Genomic DNA, 24,293 nt, shown 5'->3' with positions numbered 1-24,293 from the left:
CACCACGACGGCTATGGAGGCTGTTACTTGATAGGAATCAACCGAGACTGGTGAGGGCAGACGTCTGAGTGGTGGTAAAGTGATCCCTTCATACTGCATGTCTGATCACTGATATTTAACAGCTGCACGTCTGTAGCTGCTTAAAACAGGGTCGGGTAATATCTTCTATAAACTCTGGAGAGAATGAGAGCGAAAACAGCTAAACTTGAAAATAAGGGTGTTGCTTTAATTTCTGCAGGATCTAATAATAGCTAACAATCATTTAGTTACTTCCAATGGCGCACAAAATGTCCAATAATAAAGGGGTAGTCCGACATCCGCTCAGCTGAGGCCTTGTGTTGCCACTTTATCAGGTGAGATCATGTCTAGACCAAGCGTCAGACACAAGACCACCAGAGCTTTGGAGAAGATATGCACTCTGTTCACCATCCATGTAACTGCAGAGTACATTTAGCCAGACAACAAATGGCTCATGTTTCATGTGTAATATAGTCAATCTTACAAATGTCAACAGAGGAGCACAGCAAGGATGATAACTTGCAGTTTACACGGCACCGCGTTGATAATAATTTTGTTTTGGGTGTTTGTTTACATGAGAGCAACATTTTGGGAGCCTGAAAATGGGTCTCTAATCCCTCAAATGTAGGAACATGTGTTATGGTCAGATGAAACCACATATGAACTCTTTGGCCATAATTCCAAAAGGAATGATGTAAATTCAACATTGCTCGTCACCAAAGGAACAGCATACCGACAGTGAAGCATGCTTTGGGAGATTTCTTTCTTCAACTGGATGTTTCTGTATGTTGGACGATAGGTATTCTCTATCAAATATATTTTTGTTAATATTTTTGGTTGTCTGAAACAGAGTAATTGGATTTCCATTATTTGATAGGGGAAATATTGCTTTGGATTCATATGATTTGGCTTTAGTCAGACTTTTTGGAACCGATTAATCACGAAAACGAAGATTCCGTTGTGCGTACTCAATGTAATGGCCTCGCCAATGCACTTTTTTCTGCATACAGCTGACTGAATGATTTAGTGGTTGAATATACTGTATACAGTAGCTCTTGGCCGCTATGGCAATTCATAGTCATTCTCACATCCCGTGCCGGCAAATATTGACGACATGAACAGTTGATACGAATAAATAAAATTACAAGTGCGAGCTTATGAAGGCTTTTTGTACACAGGTGTACAGCGAGCTTGCACCATCCCAAATGGCTCCGTCATCGCTGCAGCCATTGTATGCAGCTGCAATATTTTTGTCTTTGCCTGGAACCAAAGTTGAAACCAGAGCTCCACTGTCTCTGAGTTGTCTGTCACTGCTGCCACACATCCCTCCAGACAGACGCCCCACCCCCACCACCACCACCGAACAACGGCCCCTGGCTGACCCTCGCTCACCTCTGAGTCTCGGCGAGTCAATGCCCCGAGTGAGGAAAGAAGCTAAAGGCAGCTCCAGTGTCTCACTCCCTGCTGAGGTGAACCGCTGAGAGACAGACAAGCACTCCTTTGAAAAGATACATTCGCTGACTTATCCTCTTAAAATGAACCTATAAAACATTGCTTTGCTTTCTAATCTGGCTATATTTGTCTTTTGAAGCTGAGGCAATATAGCATAATGACTAAAGCATGGCCACAATCTGCAATAAGATCACCCATTGAGATGGATGTTATTTATCAAAAGAATAAAGTTATTTCTGTCTTGAACGTTGCCCTTAAACTGACTTCATTTTTACAAGCACACACTCAGGCTAAGCGTTTTTTTCCAAAGCAATTTACAAAGCACTGGTAGGCAGGTACAGTGAGACGGCTCATTCATGCTCCCTAGCCAGAGAGGAAGGACGTAAATCTACAGATTTATCCCCAAAGTGGACAGGCTTAAATAATGAATACCGCCAGACTGAATTAAGTGCACCTCACAGGACCTGTCGAATGCGGATAAAAGCTTTGTGAATCTTTTCTCTAAAACCCCCACAATCACTTAGTGTAACTGTAGATGGCTGCGGGCATATAAAACTGTTACTCCCCCTAAAAGGAGGAGTGGTTGGCCCAGCGGGGGAAATATTATTGGACAGTACCAATGGAAAGTGTGCAGGTAGAGTTGCTACAAAATAGCACTGTTACTAGCATTGCACACTGTATGATAATTATGCTTTTGGTAATATACGTCACAGTTTTGAGGTTAGTGGTTCAAAACCCAGCTCCACTCTTCCTGTAGGAGAGTTTAGATGTTCTTCCTGTGCTTGTGTGGGTTTTCTTCAGGTACTCTGGCTTCCTCCCACATTCTAAAAACATGGATGTTATGTTCATTGAACACTCTAAAAGGTCCATAAGTGTAAATTATTGTTTGTCTATACATGCCCCGCGATTGGCTGGTGACCATTCAAGGCTGTACCCCACATCTTGCCCAAAATCAGCTGGGATAGGCTCTAGATCACCCAAAACCGTAATGAGGACAATCACTATTAAAAAAAATGATGGATGAATTGTTTACATACTGTAAAATTAATACTTGTCTAACAGTGTTAGACAAACTACGGCCTTATTTTCTTTATAAAGGCAAATTTTTCTTAATACTGCTCTTGTATTGGATCTCCTGAGATCATACAGATGTACCTGATGTAACGGCTTGCGAGTACACAGATCATAACATCATTCATGAGCATAATAATTAAGTTTACATAAAATTTACAGGCAGAGAAGATGGCACACGTGGAGGAATACCCAAGTTTAAGCCTGTTTTGTCACCACCCTCCCACCCCCCAGATTGTCCGAGGCTCGGGTCAGGTGTCACCTCTTGGGTGACAGGTAAAGTGTTGTGATTAGTTCTGCTTGGGGGGACAAAGAGAGGGGAGGAGCTTTGTGTGTGTTTGTGTGTGTGTGTGTGTGTGTGTGTGTGTGTGTGTTTGTATGTCGGCTAACAGAGTGAGGACAAACTAAAGTGATTTTCGTATTTTCCACTGTGCCGCAGAATGATCATCAACATTATCAGCGTTTGAAAAAAAAAAAAAAAAAGACAACAGCAGATTTAGTGTTCAATCACATTTGCATGCTTCTAGAGAGCTATTACGAAGTATAACATGATGCACATGGTGAAAGATTTAACGTGCAGGGATGTTGTACTTTTTTGGTTTCAGGGATGTTGTACTTTTTTGGTTTTAGGTTAGAGGCAGAGTAATAATGTCCTTGACGTCACATGTGGAACTATTTTACTCACCTCATCATCCAAAGAGGAAGCTGACAGATCACGACCAAAGTCCAATGAAAAACACTGAGCTTATTCTTCTTTTTATGCATACTTGGACTGTATAATATTGAGAACTTGGAGGAGTTTCTTTGCCAAAGCTATTTAAAAACGATTGTTGAAATATGTTCATATCATTATCAAGATACTTCAATCACAGCCATTTTCAAAACTTGCGAAAAAAAAATATTTTGTACGAAATAATAAAAGAAAGTCTTTTTTTCCCCACTTTTACACAAGTTAGGAACAATAAAGAACATGAATTGTTCACAATTCATATTTTTAAACAGAACTACTCATGCTTACGTTTAAAGTGCCTTTCAGAGCACCTTATTAAGTAAACGAGGATGAACATAAGTGCATCTACAAAAATCCACATCTTTGAACTGATCTTCTTAGAAGCAATGGAGGGAACATCCATAGTTTGTCCTCTTTGTAGGAAATGAAGGCTTCAGACCAAAGTGACTTTAACAGTTTTAACAGTGAGAATTATTATGCTACAAATGTTTTACTACCTGCCCGCGGCCCACCCAAAGTGACTCCGTGACCCACTTTGAGAACAACAACTGAATATATGTCTGGCCCACGCAATAATAGTTACAATAGCATCCTTATTGGATGGTCTATTTATTTATTATTTGTTTGTTTGGTTGGTTAGTTGGTTAGTTGTGTGTGTTTTTATTTGAGATCTGTGCATATATTTTACATCAAAATGTCTCAGATTGAGTATAATTGAATGGAACAGATTGTTCATTTTGATATCGTCTCATGCGTCAAATACTAAACAATTAAACGCAGCGCATCCCTTTGGGCGGTTAATTTACAATGTTAATCGCATACATGAAAAGCTTTTTAAGGTCATTATTTGGTGCTAGTATATAGCTAACTACTTAACCTTGATGCCTCCTCGCATATAATAAGTGATGTGGTGCCAAAGTCGTTGTTGCTGTATCGGTCTTCCAGTTCGAATGTGATGGACGTGGCCAGTGAGGTCATCCTTCCGCCTTGGCGGCCCTACAAAGGCGAACCATGCGACCGCTGCTCGGCGACGGCCGCGGGCCTTGTTAGCAAACTCCGTGGTGGCAATCCGATGCCTCTGAAAGCCTCCTACACACATTCCAGCCATCCACAACACCACCAAGTTACAAATGAGGAGAAGATGAAATGCAGCGGTGACATTCATAAGATGACATTCGATATGCACCCGAATTACCTCATATGCCTTCATATTCTGCTCTAGTGGCCCTCATTCAGGCTTTTGGAACTTAGTGTTTTAAGAGCTGGAGCGTGTCCGACTAGAGTCCCTCAAGGGGTCTGATAAAAGTTATTTTTCTGCATGCTTTTCACGCCAACCCCTTCCAGAGCCCCATTGTGAGACAAATTTTTTTTTTAAATAAAAAAAAACAGGTCAAACTATTTAACATACAGTGGATATAAAGTTCACATGCCCCTGTTCAAATGCCAGGTTTATGTGATATAAAAAATGAGACAGAGATAAATCATCATTGACTCCAACTATTGCAAAATAACAGAAGCTCCAGCCCACACTAAATAACTAACTCAATTTGGCGATGAGTGAGGTTGTGTTTGAACACACCTTTTTGAATTAAGGCCAAAAAGTTCAACCTTGGTTTCATTGGACTATAACCCATTTTCCCAGGAGATTTTGCAATGGTCTAATGTCAGGAAAAGCCTCCTAGAACAACTGAACTAATCTTCAGTCAATCAAAAGTGCTTTAAATGATGGCAGGTGTGTGCTGACTCCCATTTACAATGGGTTTTAATGGGATTATTTACTTCTAAACACAGACAAATCCCAGTTATACTGCAAGAGGGTGTGCGCACTTGGGCAAACATGTTATCTAAGTTGTTTATTTTGTTATTATTGGCATTTGAATAGGGGTCAGTATACTTTTTATATGCACTGTATGTATAATTATTTTTTTGTATGAATCCAAAGAAACAAGCAATGACAATGGTTACTGGGTGATTAAAATGTATAGATTTGTTCTTTCTGTGCATTTTAACACGTGGAGTAACATCAAACTCAAGTCAAAGAACATGGTTTGGAAGAAATTGTTTTGTTTTTCTCACCCTAAACATATAATCAGAATTTTTGGACTTCTCAGTAGGGGGATTGTGGAAAAAGGAATGATTCCGTGTCATTGCTTGTAAGAATTTATTCTCTAATGAGGACACACAGGTCTTATAAACATGTTTCCTGGGGATTGAAATTTGGAAATAATAATTTCTGAGAGATTGCAATTTGTAGCTTTCCGTACTCTTCAAAATATTTATGACTCAGTCTCCGGCATACTCACAGAACGCGACTGTTTTCTTCAACTGGTGTCTTTTCCACAAGTTAGAGTGGATTTCAATCCAAAATCCGCAACCTCCCAATGGAAAAAGTTAGCGACTTGGTGGAATTTCAGCTATTATTGTCCCCCTCCTCCCCCCCTCCAAGCTTTCACTGGGAACCTCTGGGACACTGTGGAGGGTCAATAGGTAATTATAGGTCTTAACCCCCCCCCCCCCCCCCCCCCAAAAAAAAAAAAACAACTAAAGATGGCTGTGTTATACCATCACCACTAAGGTGTTACATGCAAAATATTTCCACGTAGGCCCATAAAGCGGCCCTTAAGTGTTGCTACAATGCTCAAATCAAATCAAGACAGTAGAAACATAACAAGAAGCCAGCTAGCTTTGGCAGGAGAAGGTGTCTGGGCATAGCTCGGTTTCAGGTCAGTGAGGACACAGATGTGGTTCTGAAAGCACTCACAGATCTGAGTGCAGCTCCCCTGCTAGGACTCGGCCGCCGTTCTGTCTGAGGCTTAGGCAGAGATGTCGCCGCACCTTTTATTTTTACGCTCACCTTCCTAAAGGCGCTGGACTGTCCACGGAGGCCAAGATTTGTTCTGCAGACGCAGCGATGTGAGAGGTAAGAAAACGGGAAGGAAAGTGAGGGCCTACTGAACCGTCCCTTTGTTGGAGCAGATAAGTGGAAGAATCGCTCAAATGGTGGCCGCTGGCTGTGCAGAATTCCAAGATGGGGAGCGCAAAATCCAAGCTGTCCGTCCAAAAGTTTTTTTTTGTTTTTTTTTTCCGAAACACCAAATGCGTTGATTTTTAAGCAGCATAAATGTATAAATGTTGAATATAAATTTGGTTATTGCGGATATTTTTGTTACCAAAGTGCATGTCTGTATCTACGAGTGTTGCAGTTCTTGGCAGATAAGGTACTTTACAGACTCGGGAGAGCAAAGAAAATAGGTTTACAAGTTAAAACTTTGAAAATGTTGCTTTCATGATGTATATAAATATATTCAAATTATAAATATAGCCATTGTGGACATTTTGGTTTTAAAAGCATGTCTGTAGCTTCTATAGTTCTTGAGAAACAGTATGCACTACGTACCTCTGAAGGTCTACGTATGGTTACCAAAAATGGGGTTATCAGTCATGACTGGACATAAAACTGGACGTTTTGGTCTGTATCTGTTACAGTTCTGGAGAAATTGACATACCAAATGAACTTTAAGTTAGAGAATTTCATATAACCCAATGTAAAAGAAGAACCTATTGATGGCATGTAGGAAACAGTTATAGATGTGTTCAGTGCCTCCAAAAATAAGATCACAAGAGTGTTAAGTTAGGATTTAATTTGAGCTGTTGAGCCATTTTTTCTTTTGCGTTCTCACTCACATATGGCTGCAATTTGCAATACAAGGTGATGAGCTGACTATGGGGAGCCATTGAGGTTAATGTTTCTGGCCTGAGGACACTTCTACAAATGGACATGAGGAATTGGTGATGTCAGTGATGAGCTTCGACAACTCCTAAAAACTAAACTCTTTTGTGTTTGTGTTTAAAAAAAAAAAAAATCAGCTTCAATGGATAACCATAAAAGACAACGTTTCATTGAATAAAGAAAGAGCATACTTTCTGAGCAATATTTGCCTTGGGATACGACCAACCGGCCTCACGGCTCCATCTGACACAACAGGAAGCCCTGTGACCTTCCTGTGGCACGGCCTCACTAATATTGCTATCAGCTGTGTGTTGACTACACAATTTGTACGCCTGATAAAGAAACAAAAGACCAGGGGAGCTTTGAAGCGACCAAATGGTGCAAATTCTCGGGAGAAGAGCGTCTCCCGCTAACCAATTGTCGCTGCGAGACCGCCAAAAGGCACGAGTAAAGTCCTCGTCTCCAGAATCTCACTGCAGTTGGCATCACCGATCCTTTGTCCTTTCTCTAACCTTCCGGGGGCCACTACTGAGTGAGATTTGAGGGACCATGTTTAGGACCCCTAAAATACAAATATTTTAACCAGAATACCCATTCCTGCACAAATTGGTGAGTTTTCAGACACTTTGAGGTCCCCCCAAAGGCAATTGGAGCAAGAAAACACAATACAATGGTGCATTGAAACATTCATATCTTAAATCATCTTTCCCCACTGAACTGAACTGAACTGAAACACCATTAGTCCGTTCATGCAAATTTGTGTGGTTGTTTTAAAGATACGACGGCAAATTCTCTTTTGTTGTTTTGTTTGACAGTAAATATCAACTAGGAGTGGTATTAAAGAGTTTGATGCTTCTTTTGAAGAATTGTTCATGAATTGCCAGACCGCTGCTTGTGGTGAAGTGAGTTGAGTTCACTGCCACCATACAGCGCTCGTATCTCAAATTATTGCTTGCAAGTCAAAGTGAAACATCATCCAAAAGACGTCTCGTATCTTGGGTCACTCATATCTCAAGTCACCAGTGTCATTACAAATATATTCCAATGAACACAAAAGCATGTTTTATATGGAAAAACAACAACTACTAAGGTAGCATACAATCCATAAAAAACTACAGCACTTTTTTATTGTCGATGTACTTGAGAAAAACCTCAATTTGTCGTTCAATATCAAAGTTGAAAACACAGTCAATCAATTACCAGTACAATTATTTAGCAGACAGAATTGCTCAGGTTCAGCCTTTACAGGTCATGTCATATGTTCGGGCCACTTGTTGCTATAGGCAGAATTATTGGCGCGCCATTATTTGTGGAGGGTTTGGTAGCTTGTGCCATGGCACCAGACAGTGCTGAGTCACAAGCAAATCAGTCTAGATTTTCTGTCCCATTAGTGGTTTCCACCTAATCCTTTATGGACTAGTGCTGCCTAATATTAATATTTCCTGATGCACCCATTTACTCTCTGAGGTATCCTTTAAAATGAAGTTAATTGTGATTACCCCATCCATCCATTCATTTTTTTGTACCACTTGCCTCAATTAGGGTGTCAGGTAAGCAGGAGCCTTTTCTTGACTTTGGGCAAGAGGCAGGGCACACCCTGGACTGGTCGCCAGCCAATCACAGGGCACAATTAGACAAACATCCAATCACCTTCACACCTACTGTATGGACAATTTAGTGTCTTCAGTGAAGCTAACATGTATGTTTTTGAAGTGTGGGAGGAAGCCCACGCAGACACGGCAAGAACATGCAAAATCCACACACAGGAGGTCCCAAGCTGGGCTTCAAACCCAGAGCCTCGACTGTGAGGCAGACTTGGTAACCACTAGCACACTGTGCTGCCTCTGATTACATCATGTAAGAAAAAATCCAGTGGTTCCTTTCTAGTAAGAAATAATCGGACGTTGACTTAAATAACAAATTAATCAATGTGGACTGTATTGTATGAGGCCCAGACACGTAGCCGTTAGGTCAACTAGGTCAAAACATTTGCATATCAGCCAGGTTATGACCTTTAACTGACGTGTAACTGTTTGGCCTTATCACAGTTACTCAGTAAGTCTGTGGTCATGAGTGACGCTCTAAAAAGCGTAACAGTATCAAGACAAAGAGAAATGTTGAAGTGAAAAAAGAGAAGTAGAAATTCATCAAACGGCACGAGTTTCCCATTTTCTGTTTCGCCAATCAAAGCTATGACATAATGTATGCGTCAGGCTTGAGTGCACAAATCAGGCATGAATAGAACATTTTTTGGGGGGTTATTATCGAGGGTCTCTTTGGTTCAAAACTGATCCTTGCGCCTCCAGGTGTGACTGTAGCGTGTGACATCACTGTGTGTGCATGCTTGAGCAGATTACAAACCGTAAGAGGTGCTAAGAGATATTCATCAGCGGCGGCTTTCAGGGCTTTGGGTTTTAGACGTGCCCTAGCGCCGGGAGACACGCCGCCGTACTGCAATGGCTGAAACGTGACAGGTGGAAAAAAGGTTGCCAGATTGGAAATTTAGGGGTTTGAAACAGTGGAGATGACATATATGCACTATCGTACTGTTCTGTTGTGGTAACTAAATAACTATTACAAGCCTGCATCTTTGGAAGAGTTGCGCTTGCATTTGTTTGACTGTTACCAGTAAAACTAAAAAAATGACTGGTATTTGATTATATTGGACAGTATTTCGCAATCTTTATGGAACTCATTTTACATACAGAAAAATCTCATGGCATACCACCAAATAAAAATGTTCAAGTTACTCATACATGTCCACAAGTTGTATATATGATGCAGCAAAGTGGGGGTGAAAAATACATTTGAGCTTCACGTTAGATCACCTGAACCAACATCGTAATGATGGCGGTTATCTCCCTCCCTCCATTGCCTATTGCTAAATGAGATCAAGCATATATTTCCACGGGATCTAGTACAAACTGGAGTTTTTCTTCCTTTCACTTCATTAAAGTTTCCACACATACTGTAGATGGCGTCCTGGTCAAAATAATCCTGTTGACATTTACCATAAAAAAAATAAAAAATAAATAAAAACACTGCAATGTCCTGCATGCTGGACCATTAGTTATGCTCATGCCAACCAACTGCTTCTCCTCTCAAGCCTTATCCAAACAGCTATTTAGAATTTATGTTGTTTAATGTAGAAGAGCATAAACTTCGCTTTCACCAGTCATGTTTACCTTTAAAAAGAAATCCAAAAGGCCTTTGTTGTGCAAATGAACACCCACAATACACCTACAGGTAAAAACAAACTTCATGTAAATGGTCCCTTGATTGGGACCATTTACATTGGGACCACTAACCCTAAACCATTGCTGTCGTTTGCACTCCAAATGTACAGTAAAAGTGTAAGTTCTAATGAAGTAAAGTGGTAAGATCGTGGTCTTTCCTGTGTGAGGGAACTTTCTCTCCCGCTCTCCTGACTTTTATGACTAAGAGGCTGCTTCACACCCACTCCCATGACGCCGCCTGTGGGGGTCATGCAACAAACTCAGTATTCTGCAAGAAATCAGAACAATTTATTCAGTTTGATTTGCATAGGTTTTCTACTTATTTAAACAAGAGGCCATAATGACAGTCATCCAATAGAGCCATGTCCAAAATAAAACAAATAAAAATAAGTACATAAATAAAAACACACAGACGTCTGCTCCTCTAGGGGAATACCATTCTTGCATGAGACATTCATTTACTTATCTAGTGATGATTTTGCAAACTTCTGTCATCTTTTAAGTCTGACTATGTGTGGACTCATAGGGAGAAGAATGAAGTGCTGTAGTCACCCTCCAATGTTCTGCTCCACCCGTTTGCCTCACTGCGCTGTGATACAGTGCAGACTCACTGTACACAGCACTACACCGTGGAAACAGGAACCGTCCCCACACTCATACAAGCCTGGACAGGAACATGAGAGTCATGCATCGGGTTGCATGCGAGCAGGGGGAAAAAACACAACAAAATGTGACCGCCACCTTTCCAAACGCTTATTAGGACATGCAGCAGAAAGGTTTTCCATGCAACCCCTGTGCAAAGAAGCATGTTGAGGATCCCTATGGGGGCAATTCTTTGCACGTTACACAACGTGAGCGTAATATGAGCAATTTCGGACGGCTGCTAGAAATAAAGACGAACGAAAAAGTGTAAGCACTGTTTGGTCATTGTGTTCAATCTCGGAAAAAAACTAACAGCTGGATTAGGAGGGCTCCGATGCAATCAGCTCAGACCCCGTTTGAACTTCTTTGATTCACGTTCCTGTTATAGTAAAGCTGAGCAAACCCTCCAGGTTAAGCTCAGCGGTCTACATTAAAATAAACACAAGAAGACTCACTGAAATGACAAATGGCGGCAATAAATTAGAAGTTTTTATCTATAGTGAGCTTTAGTGGCAGGGTAAAATACATTCCGGGGCCTTGACAAGATTAGTCGCTGCATTTTACTGATTAAAGTCAAACGTGTTCCTGTTTGGTAAACAAAATAATGACTTAATACACTAATAAAAATGGAGGCATATTGTAAAATACTAATAGTGGCCATTAGGAACAAATTTATAGCTGATTGGATTACATCACATCCTACCACAGGAAAAGTCAAGTTAAATGGGAAGTATGCGCAACCCAAATAAAACAAACTTGTGTTCAAAAAACACAATTTTAATGACTGGCTCATAATTAATAGAAATACAATGTTAGAAAGCCCTTTAAATGAATGTCTAAGCAGGTTATTTGTGCAAAAATCGTGTGTCTGCTCACTTCTGTACTCAGTGACTCAACTTATCTCTGCATGCATACACTTATTAGCATGCGCTGTTCACGTTTCATTTTGGGGTATAAAGGAACAGATTCAGTGACAATTGTGCATCCGGCGTAAATGGGTCAGTGCCCCAACTGAACCAGCCGGCAGAAATGTTTGTTTCCCTTGCAAAAATTCAACAAAAACAAAGGAAAAACAAACAAACAACAAAAAAACAGCAACAGCTTAGTGAACATGACAGGTGTATGCCAATTGCATCAAGCCCATTGCCATCACCCAAATTCTGTATCCAAGTCAATATCAAGACTTTAAACCCAATAGAGTATGCATTTCACCTGCTGAAGAGGCGTCTGAAGGGAGTCAAGCCCAAAAAAAAAAAAAAAATGAAAGTGGCTGCGATTGATAAGCCTGGAAAAGCAACACAAAAGAAGAATGCTAAAGTTTGGTGATGTGATTGTGTCAAGTCGGTGGAGTTATTGCAACTAAATGATTTGAAACTAAATATTAAGGCCCAGTCACTTTAATATGCTTTAAATGTATCTGTTCCAGTACTTTTGCGCAACAAAATAAATGTGGTGTTGCATTAAAAATAAAAATGCAATGCTTTGGTGCCGATATGAATCAATATAAAGCAGCCACTCAACTTCAAATTGGGGAATGCATGTTTAGGTGTAGCTGTTTATTCAGACATGAATGTGAAATGTTTGCCTCGAAATCTCAGAGGAGGTTGTGGGATGCTTATCTAATAGCACATAAATGTTTTGTTTAATTGCGTGACTCGAAGGGACAGATTGACCAGTCACATGGTTTGATTTCCAATACATATGTCACAAACAAACACAAAGTAAGGGAGAATATTGTTGAGCAATGCAGGAAATGCCGCCTGAATCACAACCATTTCCTGCATGTGGCATCAGGCTCAACACCAGAAGAGAACAAGCGCTCAACTGCAACGCCCACTTTGCCTGGTGTAGTACGCCCTCTGCTGGATATTTTGTGTAGCGCACACTTCATTGCGCAAGGATTAACTGGGTACATTTTGAACTCTTATTTAAAAGAAACAGATCATGCATTTCCCCCCCTACAATTTAATAACATGCCTGTGACATGCTTTTGTCAAAACACCCCAAGGATAAGTCATTGTAACATATCCTTACACCATATTTTTGTCTTGCTGAAAATAGAACATTTGAAAGAGCCATCGTGTCTCACGCAAGTGAGCGATCCCTCATCCGCTGCGCCAATGGCGAGAATTTATTGTGTTTCTATGACGACTAGGGGCGGAGCTCGAGGTGGCTAACTGTGAAGCACATCGGGGATTAGGGTTTCTCTTGCCACGAAATTACACTTGGTCAGTTACTGTGCAGAACCACGTATGTGGCGCATGCAGCAGACACTTTGCCAAACACAAATACGCATGTCGCCCCCATCCGCACCGCGTCACCAACTTCAACCGAGCAACCTGTGCGTTTGACAAAACTCAATGCAGCTCTGCTTAACTTCTGGCTTTGATGTCGTGTTTCCCTCCCCCTTCGTCCACACTGCAAATGAATGGCCTTTGCATGAAGTCACAAGTGGCTAATTTAACCAAGACAGCAGGTAAAAGATTTTCTTGGTTGTTTTAATTTCACACTTGATGGGCGGACAGGAACTAGAGACCCAACTATTGGCATACAAACAATTAAAGAGTAATTTTTTTTTTCATAAAATTTCCTCTTTAGATCATACCTGAAATATTTAAACATACTGAATTGCAAAAATCTGTTGTTGCAGTTTCAAAAAGAAAAAAAAACTCCTGTTACATGTTGCTATCCAACTAAATCTCAACAGCTGCTTCCATCAGGTCCTTCATCGACAAGCAGGAAAAAAGCACAAATTCAGAAATGCATGATGGATCGTGACTTTTGCGGTTTAGCTATGATTATAAGCGTCTTCATGGTGACAAACAGCAACAACAATGAACTGATTGTCATGAGCATCAAACAGTCTCAGCCTGGCAAAGGCTCGATTCAAGCTCAAGCAGTGAGAGATTCAGAGATGAATTCTAGAATGTCAGATGACTGAACATGAAATATGTAAATGTGTAGGAAGAAAAAGTATTATTGTTGCACACATGCTTGATGAAAACTGTGAGGGTAATATCTTTTTTTTTTTACCCCTGCCAAGTGTGAAAGCGCAATAATAGGTATTGTTTTGACCACTGTTGAGTAGTAAATTCCTTTTTTTAATTATTATTATTATTTCCACTAACCAATGTAGCCGAGTCGTGCCTGTGCTGAGCAAGAACCCATTACAACAATCCACACAAAGGTGCAGTTACAATAAATTACTTTTTTTTTTTTTTACATTTCGCATTTACAGGGGGTCCTTGGTTTACGACGGGGGTCCGTTTCTACATTGGCAATGTTACCCGAATTTGCGCCGTACCTAGCCTTTTTTATTATTATTTTTTATTATTTTGCACCGTAACTAGTCTTAGTCAAGTCATACAATATGAAAAGCACTTCTAGGCCGTAAATATAAAACAATTAAATGAAAAACAGTAAGTGAGTGAGTGTGTCTTCTTGTGCCGCCTAACGCCGCATTCTTACAAACTACTTCTGGTTCTACGACACGTATGTATGTCGGGGCGGTCATAAACCGAGAACCCTCTGTACAGTCCACTTGCATTGGGGCCAAAAGGCTGCTGTGACTAACCATATCCAGCAGATGGTGCTGAAGCCGGGTGGGAGTGGAAGCATGTTTGTTGTTCTAGTTATCTGCTCTCTCATGCATCCATTTTTGAGAGCGTTGATCCTCATTTGGGTTGACTGGAGCCTATCCCGGTTGACTGGGTTGGTCACCAGTCAATCGCAGGGCACATAAACAAGACACATATTCAGTCTCACATTCACACCAGCGGACAATTTAGAGTACCTGTGTCAAACTCAAGGCCTGGGGGGGGCAAATCCAGCCCACAACATAATTTTTTTTGTGGCCCACGGAAGCAAATGATATGTGTCCACTTCATCATTCTTGCCATTTTTCCTTCACTTTTTAAAGATATTTTCGCGGCTCAAACATGTAGGGATGTGTAGACATAAAAAAGATGCTAGCCGAAGTAGCATCCATTTTTCAGGGGGGTGTCGTTTCACGCATTCTACTAGACACAGGCATACCGGTCCTCTGAGGGAAATGAAATGAAACAAAATGTTTGACACCCTTGGTTTAACGTCTTCAATTAACCTAACAAGCCTAGTTTATGCCAGAGATTTTGGTTAGGTCTGGACGTACTAAATCACACATTTTTCAAGTTTCTGCCAGACCCACTTTTAGGTCCAGAAGTAGTGGGAAATTTCCACAAACACCAGCAGGGGCTCCATAAAATAGCACAAAAAAAAAAAAAAAAAAAATCATAAAAACAGCACCTTTCTGGGGAATTGATTTTCGGCCATTTTGACTGGTCTGCCTTGCAGACACGACAACTAATATAATCATATAAAAATTGCCCATATGAGTCGTCAGTGCTATAGCAGTTAAGGCAAACAAAATAAAAAAAAACAATTGTAGTCCTTGTCACAGGCTACATCACCATAGTCCCATATGCATTACAATCGCTATATATGCTTCGAATACTCCCCGATGGCTGTGCAGTCACTCCGTGTGTCTTACGTGCTCAAGATCCAGTCTTCGGCAACGTGCACGCGTGAACGCTTCCTCAGTTTGTTTGAGTTCCAAAAAATTAGTGATACGCTCAAAAGGAGGAGGGGTGTTGCAGGTGGTTGGCGGGAGGGATTATGAAGTCCCGTCGCTCCAGTGCGTGGCCCATTCCTTTTTATGGACGCCGGATTTCTCTGTCTGGAACTGGGGCCGCTCCTGGCGGGGGATCTTCACCGCGTGGTACTGAGGCAGTTTGTCTTTGAGTTGGGCCCGTTGGAAGAAACCACACTGGGGTCACAGTCAGAGGGGAAAAAGAAAGAAATACACACAATTAACATGTTGAATGTGTTATTTTTGAGAGTGGTGGTGTCTGCTTTTTCCATGCCTTTTTGAAAGCACCATTCTTAACGAGCCACCCTGACCAACAATGGAGGATAACGAAATTTTACAAAAACAGCCGCAAAGTCAAGAACGCGGAGTATAATACTGCAGCGTCCAGTGTATGCTGTCATTAGCGTAGCATGTGTTCACTTGTATTCTCTAATGTTACGATAATCTAATGGTAAAAAAAAAAAAAAAAAGAAAAAAAACGCACTCCTGCAACAAAGCGGAGACTATCGAGTACAACACAACAGCATCCAGAGGTAAGGCACAGCGACAGCGCACGCTAGCATTAGCATGTTTGTCTTTTTTTATCATTTCTAGCCGAGTATCCTCTAGTGTTACAATGACATAGTGGAACGAAAAACAGACTACTGCAACAAAGTGGAGACTGTGGAGCACAACACAAGAGCGGCCAGCGCTAATGCACAGCAACAGTGCAAGCTAGCACGTGTTTATTTTCGTCATATTCTATGGATGAGCTAGCTTGGGAATGTGTGTTGATTTCTAAATGTGCATCCTCAAATGTTACAATAGTGCAAGCTAACATGAGTATGTATCTTTATATTTGTCATTTATTATTTTTATACAGATAATTGCTGTCTCCATTGTCTCCTCTGGCTCCTAAATGGATCGTCTTTGTTTGAGGTCGCAACGTGACAAATGCAAGTTACTCACAAACTAACTTGTCCATGTAACACGTAAACAAACACATCAGTGTTACGACATGTCAATTATTATTTGATCATTTAAATAATAAGTGGCTGGCTATTTTAAAGCCTCACTTCACGGGTGGTTTAAAGTTCATTTAATGCTGCGAGGTGAAACTCTCATCAAACACGAAAAGCATCCCCAGCCTTTGTAAATCAGTGCTGTTATTCCACACACTAACACATTAAGCACCTGTTGATTGTGGCACCCACACAAACACACGCGCAGGTAAAAGTGTAATTGAGTTGTGAAGCGTGACAGGCCAAGCAAGTGTGTGACAAGTGCAGACAGTTTACAGCAACACACAGCACAGCAGGCATCTCGAAAGCCCACGGCTGCGTGGTGTTCACAAGACGAAATACACTCAATAGTGACGCAGTAATGCTCCATGTTAACAGCAACCTCTGTGATTTTTGTTTTTACTTTGCTTATGAGACTCCTCCCCTAATAAGCGACTGTCCAATAATTGCAGGACTTCTGAATACAACAGTCCATTTTTTTAGGCATTGTCATACTCCGTTGTATAGCAAAGTATGTGTTTTTTTATTTCAAGGTGACTACAAAAAATTGACTACAACTGTGGATCCATTTATTAAATTGTGCATTAATTAATTAGAATGTACCATAATTTTATTCATTTTTAATTTATTGATATATTGTGTAAAAAATGTTATTAGGAAATGAAAATGAATTCAGTTGAAATAATAACAATAACATAATGGCATGTTGGGGTGTCTTTTATCATCTGAATACTTAAGACATTTTTCACTTTATACAATATTTTGTTTTTACCAAAAAAAGATTAAAGTCTCAATTCAAATGTTGATCTGTGTATATAATTGTACAATAATGAAAAATATCATCTGAAATAATTGTATTTACTTGAGTTGGAATTGTCTAAAATTTTGACATCATTGATCTATTATTAAAAATTGTTTTTAAACATAATAATAATAACAATCCCCTGGTTTGAGGGCACAGTATAATGCAAACATAGATTTACAGTTTTAATTCATATGTTGCTCCATATATTGTGCGTAAATTGATTAAAATGTAATTTAATTTTAGTTTCTTGGTTCTTTAATCTATGTATTGATTTATTAGTGCAAAACAAATAACATTTCGGATTCATTTTTAAACATTATCCTACTCATTGTGTGCTGTTTAGCGAGGAAATGTGTCATTTTCACTTTAAATAATAATTTTTTTAAAAATTCCGTCCATAAATTTAAACTGAATGCTGATGTGCATAAATGTGCTAATAATTGATTGAAATTACATTTTCCTTTTTAAAGATGCAATATGAAGCTAACAATGTGTCGTTATGTGGCCAGGCTCTTTAGTAAGCAATTCGACTCTACAGTACCACAGTACAATCAGCCCAAACATTTGGTAAACCCTTATGAAATATCCATCCATCCATCCATCCATCCATCCATCCATCCATCCATCCATCCATCCATCCATCCATTTTCTGAGCCGCTTCTCCTCACTAGGGTCGCGGGTGTGCTGGAGCCTATCCCAGCTGTCATCGGGCAGGAGGCGGGGTACACCCTGAACTGGTTGCCAGCCAATCGCAGGGCATATAGAAACAAACAACCATTCGCACTCACAGTCACACCTACGGGCAATTTGGAGTCTCCAATTAATGCATGTTTTTGGGATGTGGGAAGAAACCGGAGTGCCCGGAGAAAACCCACGCAGGCACAGGGAGAACATGCAAACTCCACACAGGCGGGGCCGGGGATTGAACCCGGGTCCTCAGAACTGTGAGGCTGATGCTCTAACCAGTCGTCCACCGTGACGCCCTTATGAAATATAATCTCAAAATTATTTATTTAACATTAGCTTTATTACTGTGGTTGTAAAACGGTACTGCTTTACCATCAAGTAAAGGGTAGGCTACTTCAGAGGTGAGAACGGTTAGACCATTGCTGTAACATCACTTATTACAGTATTTTTTAAATTTATGTTGTCCTTGAGAACACCAGGCCCCCGTAAACGCAGGCGAGCGTGAAGTAACAGCAACCGTGTGGCAGCCATCTTTACCGCTTAAAGGGAGGGAGAGGGAGGGGAGCGAGCGGGCCCAACTGAAATGTGCTGTCATTACAGTTCCGAGGCCTGCTTCTCCACCTCCGAGGGCTGGATGCCCAAATGGGCGCGGTAGTACTCCGTGTCATAGTGTTGGCGCCTCTCGCTGCGCTTGAAGAAGCCACACTGGTGTGCCAAAGATGGATGGCGCACAGGGAGGAGGTGAAAAAGAGGAAGGAAGAATTTAAAATAGGTGAAAAGGAAACAATGGCTATGATTTCCACCAAGCAACCATTTCGATTCAACACGCCGTTTTGTATCTCACAATCATGATGATCTCTCTGCTTTTGGGCACTCTTCATCTATAAACTTCATAAAGTGGAATGATGGACGTGTTTTCTTTATGGTTGTAAGTAGCTGTATATGATGTCATTACCTTCCACAATATGCAGACCAGAAGCGTTAGCAGGAGGATGCCTGCCAGGATGGCGATGAGGATGATCCACCAAGGGATCGAGTACTGATCCACAAGACCGGGCTCGGGATAAATCATCACTGGAACCTGCAAATCATGAAGACCTTTCAGAGAGGACACCTTGTGAGATCTGATATTGTGTAAATTGCTAGCAACGTGAAAAGGTGATATTCATTTCGTAAAATGTTTCTTTTTAAATATGCAGTTGCCATATAATTAAAAAACTAATTTACAATATATAGAGTTCACTAATTCCTAAATTCAGAATATACAGTATTTCACATTTGAGGCTTGATGTAATACCCCTTCCCTGATTGAATTTTTTTTTTTTATCAATATAAAGTACAGTATATAAAGTAAAGGATTATATTCAAATGTGGATTCTTATATTAAATTGAGCATTATTAAAATGTAAACTATTATTGAACATATTTATTTGTCTATTAGGCAGCAGGCATTGGATTTTTAAAGAATAATTCTAATATAATTTTAAAGGAACTACATTTATAACTCAAACTTTATGCCCTACAAAAATAGCTTATACATAGAGTATATGGTAAATAAAAATAAATTGTTTGAATTGTAATAAGGATTCATATGTACATTCATTAAAATATAATGTAAAATAATTGTTTTATTTTGTTTTTATTGTTATTATCCAGTGACCATAGGGTAATCGAACAAACATTTTCCAATGGACATTTATTTCAATAATTCAAAAAATAATTCACATTACATTTTACAGTAAAATAATAAAGCCGTTAAAAAAATAATGAATTCAGATTTTAATTAGTTGATTGATTCATTTATTTGGCTCATGATTAATTTTATTTTTGCACCACAAAAAAAAGAAGACGCTGTCTATGGGCAAGAGGTGGGGTACACCCTGGACTGGTTGTCAACCAATCTCAAGACAACTCTAAAGATTTTGACATTTGGTACATTTCACAAAAAAACAACAACAACAAAAACAATGATGGTGGCCAAATACAATTATACTTCTGGGTGTATATAAACCTTCATGATATGGGAATTACTGTATATAAACCCACACACGTTTGTGGAAGCTACCTGCGCTGCAGCATCCCTCAGGAGCAGATGTTTGATGGTGGACTTGACGGTGATTTCTGCTCTGACCAGCAGCTCCAGAGCGCTGACTGCCGGGAACTCCTGAGAACACTATAGCCGGGTGGGCACTCGCATGAGGGAATAGCAAAGTGATGTTTCGGCTTTTTGGCCGCCAGAACATCCACGCAAACGCTACCTCGAGGAAAGTGCTGTTCCACAACCTGCCGTGGATCCTGAGCACAGCCTGTCCAGAGAAGCTGTGGAGGGGGCACTGCAAGAGCATGCAACGCGCTGACCCCAGGAGACAATCCTGTCACACCAAAACGAGAGTCAATAATCCTAAAAGTTAGGATTTATATTGTTCCTCCTTCTCCTCTCACCAGCTTGAGCGACTTGCGCCTCTCGGAAGCGGCCACAGCCGGAGAGGTTCGTCTCACGTTGCCCCCGCTCGTCTCTTGGCCTTCGAGATCCGGGTGGGAGCGGCGTGCTCGTCCGGTTTGCTGACAAGCCGAGCAGACAAACATGGAAGCCTTTATTATTTATGACTTCACTTATGTGCCTGTGAATATTCTAATTGATCCAGGTAATTTCATTCTCAGGGCATTAAATCGATCGCAACTGGACTGTTCTGTTTGTTTTAAAAACAGCACTCTTTTGAGGACAAAAATGTGTATATTCTGGACAGGGAAGACGGGTGGTTTGAAAGAGGGGAGAGAGAGGCCATCTACACTTAGGTGGAAGAACCATCGTTTGACAGAGGAGGCAGCTTACGACATCACCTATCTCCCACTTACAATGCTGTCCTTTGGTCCATTCCAAAGAGTCTCAATAATTCTGCTTCTGACAAACAGCACTGTCTCCTTGACCGTTCGGTAAATCCACTACCACTTTACAACTGAATGGAATGTTAATGAAGGAGTTTACACACTACGAGTCTTGTGGAATGACAACGGCTCTCCTCCTTTCTTGCATTTCTAACGAATGATACCGTACATGGTTTGGGGCGTGCCCCTAAATTGGAGCATAAATAGTTGAGTTTTCCACACAAACACTGGATTAGTGCGTCCTAACTAAGCCTTGTTGTATGAACTGATGAAGCTCATTTTGTATTTGTGTGTTCGACTTTTTGTCCTATTCAATGAACAGGGGTGGATATACAGTTGAACCTCGTTCAACTGTATATCCATGATGGACTTCCTCCCATCTTTCCACACTCACCGTTTGATTGACAGGTTGCGTAGGTGAGGGGCCAAGCAGACTCAAAGGGTTGATAGCCCCTGCCGGAGTACAGTGGGATGCCAAATGTCCGTCAAAGTTCAGGCTAGCCGGGTACAGGAGCCACTTGCCATTGGCCAGCTCGTATGGCCACATGATGTTGAGGAAGGCGGAGCCAAGTGTTTGCAGAGCTTGCCCGGGATTGGCCACCTAGGAGGAGGACATATCCTTTAGCCACAGACGAAGAAACTTTGGTTACCTTTTAACTAACTTTTTAAACCACACACCCCTTTCAACATCGAGACAGAAAAGGAAAAATTATACTTAGTATTAGATGTGCGTATTTCAGGCTGAAGTGGTTTTAAGATTGACTCAGTTAAAGTGGAAATGTTGGTTTTCCTCACCACAAACTCAAAGTCCACGGGGCCTGCCGACGTCCTCCAGACTGCTCATGGCGCTCTCGCCCTTAACAGCACCGCTGAAGAAGAGCTGGTGAGGACGAGCCAGCCTGCAGTAACACACAATCGCAAAAGCTGTACACAAACACACACAAACACTTACCCTTGCATGGCTGAAAGATGTTTATTTAGTATAATAATAATAATAGTATAAGTTCGTGTTCTATGGTTATCATCATTCTGGATACATGATACCACCCTGACCATTATATTATCTTTGTAAAAGCAGATTTTTTTTTTCAGATGGTCTCTTCCATTGGGGCTGGTGAGTGTAAAGTAGATGTTACTCACCCGCTGACCGACAGAGGGAGCTCTATCACAACTTTAGCCATCGCTGTGATCGGTGCCAGGTTAGGCTGCTCACTGATGCTGAACGCAAATAAAAATAATAATCAAATCAATACCTGCCTCACTATAACGTGTGGCCATTTTGAAAATGTCTCAATACTACTAAAAGGTACTTGCGTAGTCAGTTGGAGGTCAGCGGTCAACTCAGTGGTTTCTATAGTGATGTTGGCTGTGCTCAAGTTGATGGAGAATTGTAACTTCAAAAAGTGATTAAAAAAACAATTGAAATGTTATTAGGATATCATATATTATTAAAATATATTTTATTGTGTTCTTAAAATCATTTAAAAATACATTATTACTGCTTTTTTTGCATGTTTTTAATTGTATTTTCTGTACACCTGACTGAGAAGTCTACTGTACTACAAATACATACAGACATTATTATTGTTATTATTATTATTATACAAAGTCAAATTATTTTGAAAAATATATACGTAAATATTGAACGTGGAAATAAATGTTACTGTGCTACATTTAAACCATTATTATAGACCACATTCTAATATTGTGTACAGTATTAAAACAAAACCAAATACATTTATTGAGTTAGTTTAAAAAACTTTATCTATATAATTGGGGTTATTTAAAAAATACATTTGTGTTTTTGTTTTCTTCCCAGTTAACAGGCAATCAATTCAGTCACATAGAGAATTCTATTTCATTTAAATGTTTGGATTATAATTACAAATATATAGTTAAAAGCATTAAAAGCAATTCAAGCACTAATTTTGCAAGCATTTTACAGAATTTGAATAAGAATAAATAAGTAAATATAATATAATAATCAATAATACATGCATTCAATCCAAATGACTGAGCTCACCTTGGTGTTTCTTTTCACGGGATTTCCCAGGTCGCATTCCACGTCGGAGCCATTTTGGTTGGCTTGACATCTCATCTGGAAGCGAGTCATCAAAATCAGCAGAAGTAAGCGAAAATGTCAACATATTGCATCCCACTGAACATCTTTAATGATGGCCGCCCCCAAAGCACCTGAGCGGGCACCCTGGAGCCGGCGTAGGAGAGCGTTTTCGGAAGGGAGATGAGCAGCTGAGCGGCGTGGGCGTCGTCGCCGTCCTCCTCGGGGCGCTGCGGGTTGGAGGGCGCGTTGGTCACGGTGATCTCCAACACCACCACGCGCTGGTCGGACAAGGAGAACACCTGCACGTCATCCTCGTCCCTGAGGCGCACGGGCAGGGCGAAGATTAACACCACATATGATAATTTGTGGGAAAACTGCGCACCGCAAACCCCTGCACACACCATTGGTCAGTTGTAGGGCAGTCACTTAGGGCAGCCTTTCTCAAACTTTTTAAACCACACCCCCGTTCGACACCTCGACAGACACGATTCACCTTTTTACCACCATTAAATCCCAATTCAGAATCCTGGCTTGGATTTAACCAAGATGGCTGCAGAGTGGCAAGGGCCATTCATACTTTGGGCTACCTGTTGCTAGGCAGCAGCCAACATCATCCACACCACCCCACTCTGAGTGCATGTTACACACACTAACTTTGGCAGGGGGGTGAACAGGTCAGAGGTTGGAGGTCGCGTTCCAAAGCGGTAGCTCAGCTTCAGGTTGCTCTGGCAGATTTTGTCCAGGCCGCATCCCTCGCGCAGGAAGTTCACCTTCAAGAAGGAAACAGGACATGATGGTGAGTACATATTAAAGACTCTGGACATGAAATGCTGCAAGTGGGACGTTTCAATGTTAACTTCATTGAGTAGAGTAGTAGTAGAAGGCAGTAACCCTGACCTCTGAGTGCATCGTGTTAGAAGGCGACACGTTGAGCACAGGAGCCAGTTTCTCCAGCCGCTTGTCTCCAGAGTGCCTGCGCGGGGGCACAGGTTTGATGGTGTGGGTGATGGCCAATGAGATGGGCCGCAGTTTGTCCCGGATGTTCTCCTGTACATATTACAGAATTGCTCAATTTCATGAATTACTTTGCGCGAAAGGCAAACTACACCCTGGACTGCGCCAGTCAATCACACATTTTGAGACACAACCAACAAAAATATTTTGTCACAGCTCAAGGTGGTTGCCTTGATTCCCTTTAATCATTTCAAGTATATTTTCATAGACTCCGTGCATTCTGAATCTACATGCACCTTTTTAAAAATGTGGGTTTGTAATCATATTATTTTATTGCTTGTTACACCTTGCATTTACATGTTTTAATTGTTTTAATAACTTGTTTGTAATCA

General features: G+C 40.8%; 1 protein-coding gene across 1 annotated transcript in view; it reads right to left on the bottom strand.

Annotated features, from left to right (window-relative positions):
* Window positions 1-12,843: 12,843 nt before the first annotated feature.
* Window positions 12,844-24,293, bottom strand: part of itga7 (integrin, alpha 7) — a 37,569-nt gene continuing 26,119 nt past the window's right edge. Inside the window, 14 exon segments of the mRNA XM_061688375.1 lie at window positions 12,844-15,683; window positions 18,955-19,080; window positions 20,065-20,163; window positions 20,258-20,371; window positions 20,442-20,561; window positions 21,280-21,486; window positions 21,681-21,704; window positions 21,706-21,784; window positions 22,026-22,103; window positions 22,200-22,279; window positions 22,909-22,983; window positions 23,079-23,265; window positions 23,602-23,717; window positions 23,845-23,994. Of these exon segments, the coding sequence (XP_061544359.1) occupies window positions 15,531-15,683; window positions 18,955-19,080; window positions 20,065-20,163; window positions 20,258-20,371; window positions 20,442-20,561; window positions 21,280-21,486; window positions 21,681-21,704; window positions 21,706-21,784; window positions 22,026-22,103; window positions 22,200-22,279; window positions 22,909-22,983; window positions 23,079-23,265; window positions 23,602-23,717; window positions 23,845-23,994 (1,608 nt within the window). The 3' untranslated portion in view covers window positions 12,844-15,530.

This window comes from Phycodurus eques, chromosome 10 (genome assembly GCF_024500275.1).
Source record: "Phycodurus eques isolate BA_2022a chromosome 10, UOR_Pequ_1.1, whole genome shotgun sequence".
Classification (NCBI taxonomy): Eukaryota; Metazoa; Chordata; class Actinopteri; order Syngnathiformes; family Syngnathidae; genus Phycodurus; species Phycodurus eques.
This window is presented reverse-complemented; position numbering and strand designations above follow the sequence as displayed.